We start from the raw sequence: 969 nt of genomic DNA on the forward strand, positions 1-969 counted from the left end.
ATGTGGTTTGTCATCACAAATGGTCCCTTGAAAATTCTAAAGCCTAATAAAGCTATTGATGTTACTGAAGGTGCACCACAAATGGTTCAAAAGCAAAGAAGTGATTGGACAAGCGAGGACAAGAAGAAAGAAAATCTCAACAATGTTTCTAAGGATATTCTTTACAAATCACTTGACAAGAATACCTTCAGCAAAATCAAAATATGTCCTACAGCAAAAGAGATCTGGGAGAAACTCATCCAAATTTGTGAAGAAAATGAACAGACAAAGGAAAACAATTTGTATGTGACAATGAAAAATTTTGAAAATCTTAAGATGAAAGCTAGAGAAACTCTAAGCGAATTTGATGAGCGATTCAGCAGCGTAGTAAATGAACTAGCAGCTTTGGGAAAGGAAAACTTGGCAATAGAGAAGTGGCACTCAAAGCGATGAGAACTTTACCTAGCGAATGGGATGTTAAGACAATGGCTTTGAGAGTCTCCAAAGATCTGAATAAGTTGGAGCTACATGACTTGTTTGCAGATTTGAAAGCTTATGAGTTTGAATTGGAAGTTAGAAGTGGAGAAGAGCCCTTGTCGAATCCACCTACCAAGGCTCTTGCAGCTACTGCTACTGCTGCAGTTGTTTTAAGTGTATCACCATCTGCTGCTATTGAAAGTAAATCTGACAAGACTGCTGAACAAATCAGCAATGATGCAATGTCCTTATCCGTGAAGAAATTTTCAAGATTCATGAAGAAGAATCACCGAGCATACCAAAATCCAAACCAAAAATTCAAAAAGGAATCAACACCTGGTGATATGGTATGCTTCAACTGTGAAAAAATTGGACATTTTATTGCTGAATGCCCAAAACCTAAGAAGGATGACCAAAAGAAGAAGGGGTACAAGCGAAATGATAAGAAATTTAGAAGAAACCGCAAAGCAATGATTGCTTAATAAAGTAAATCCAAATGGGCAAATTCTAGCT

The 969-nt window shown here is 37.0% G+C and overlaps 1 protein-coding gene across 1 annotated transcript; it reads left to right on the forward strand.

The window, feature by feature from the left end:
- Positions 1-432, forward strand: LOC142525934 (uncharacterized). The gene has a single exon (XM_075630216.1). It carries the CDS (start codon positions 1-3, stop codon positions 430-432), a length of 432 nt encoding a protein of 143 aa, XP_075486331.1.
- The last annotated feature ends 537 nt before the right edge of the window (positions 433-969 follow it).

The sequence above is a fragment of the Primulina tabacum genome, chromosome 15 (assembly GCF_025594145.1).
Source record: "Primulina tabacum isolate GXHZ01 chromosome 15, ASM2559414v2, whole genome shotgun sequence".
NCBI lineage: Eukaryota > Viridiplantae > Streptophyta > Magnoliopsida > Lamiales > Gesneriaceae > Primulina > Primulina tabacum.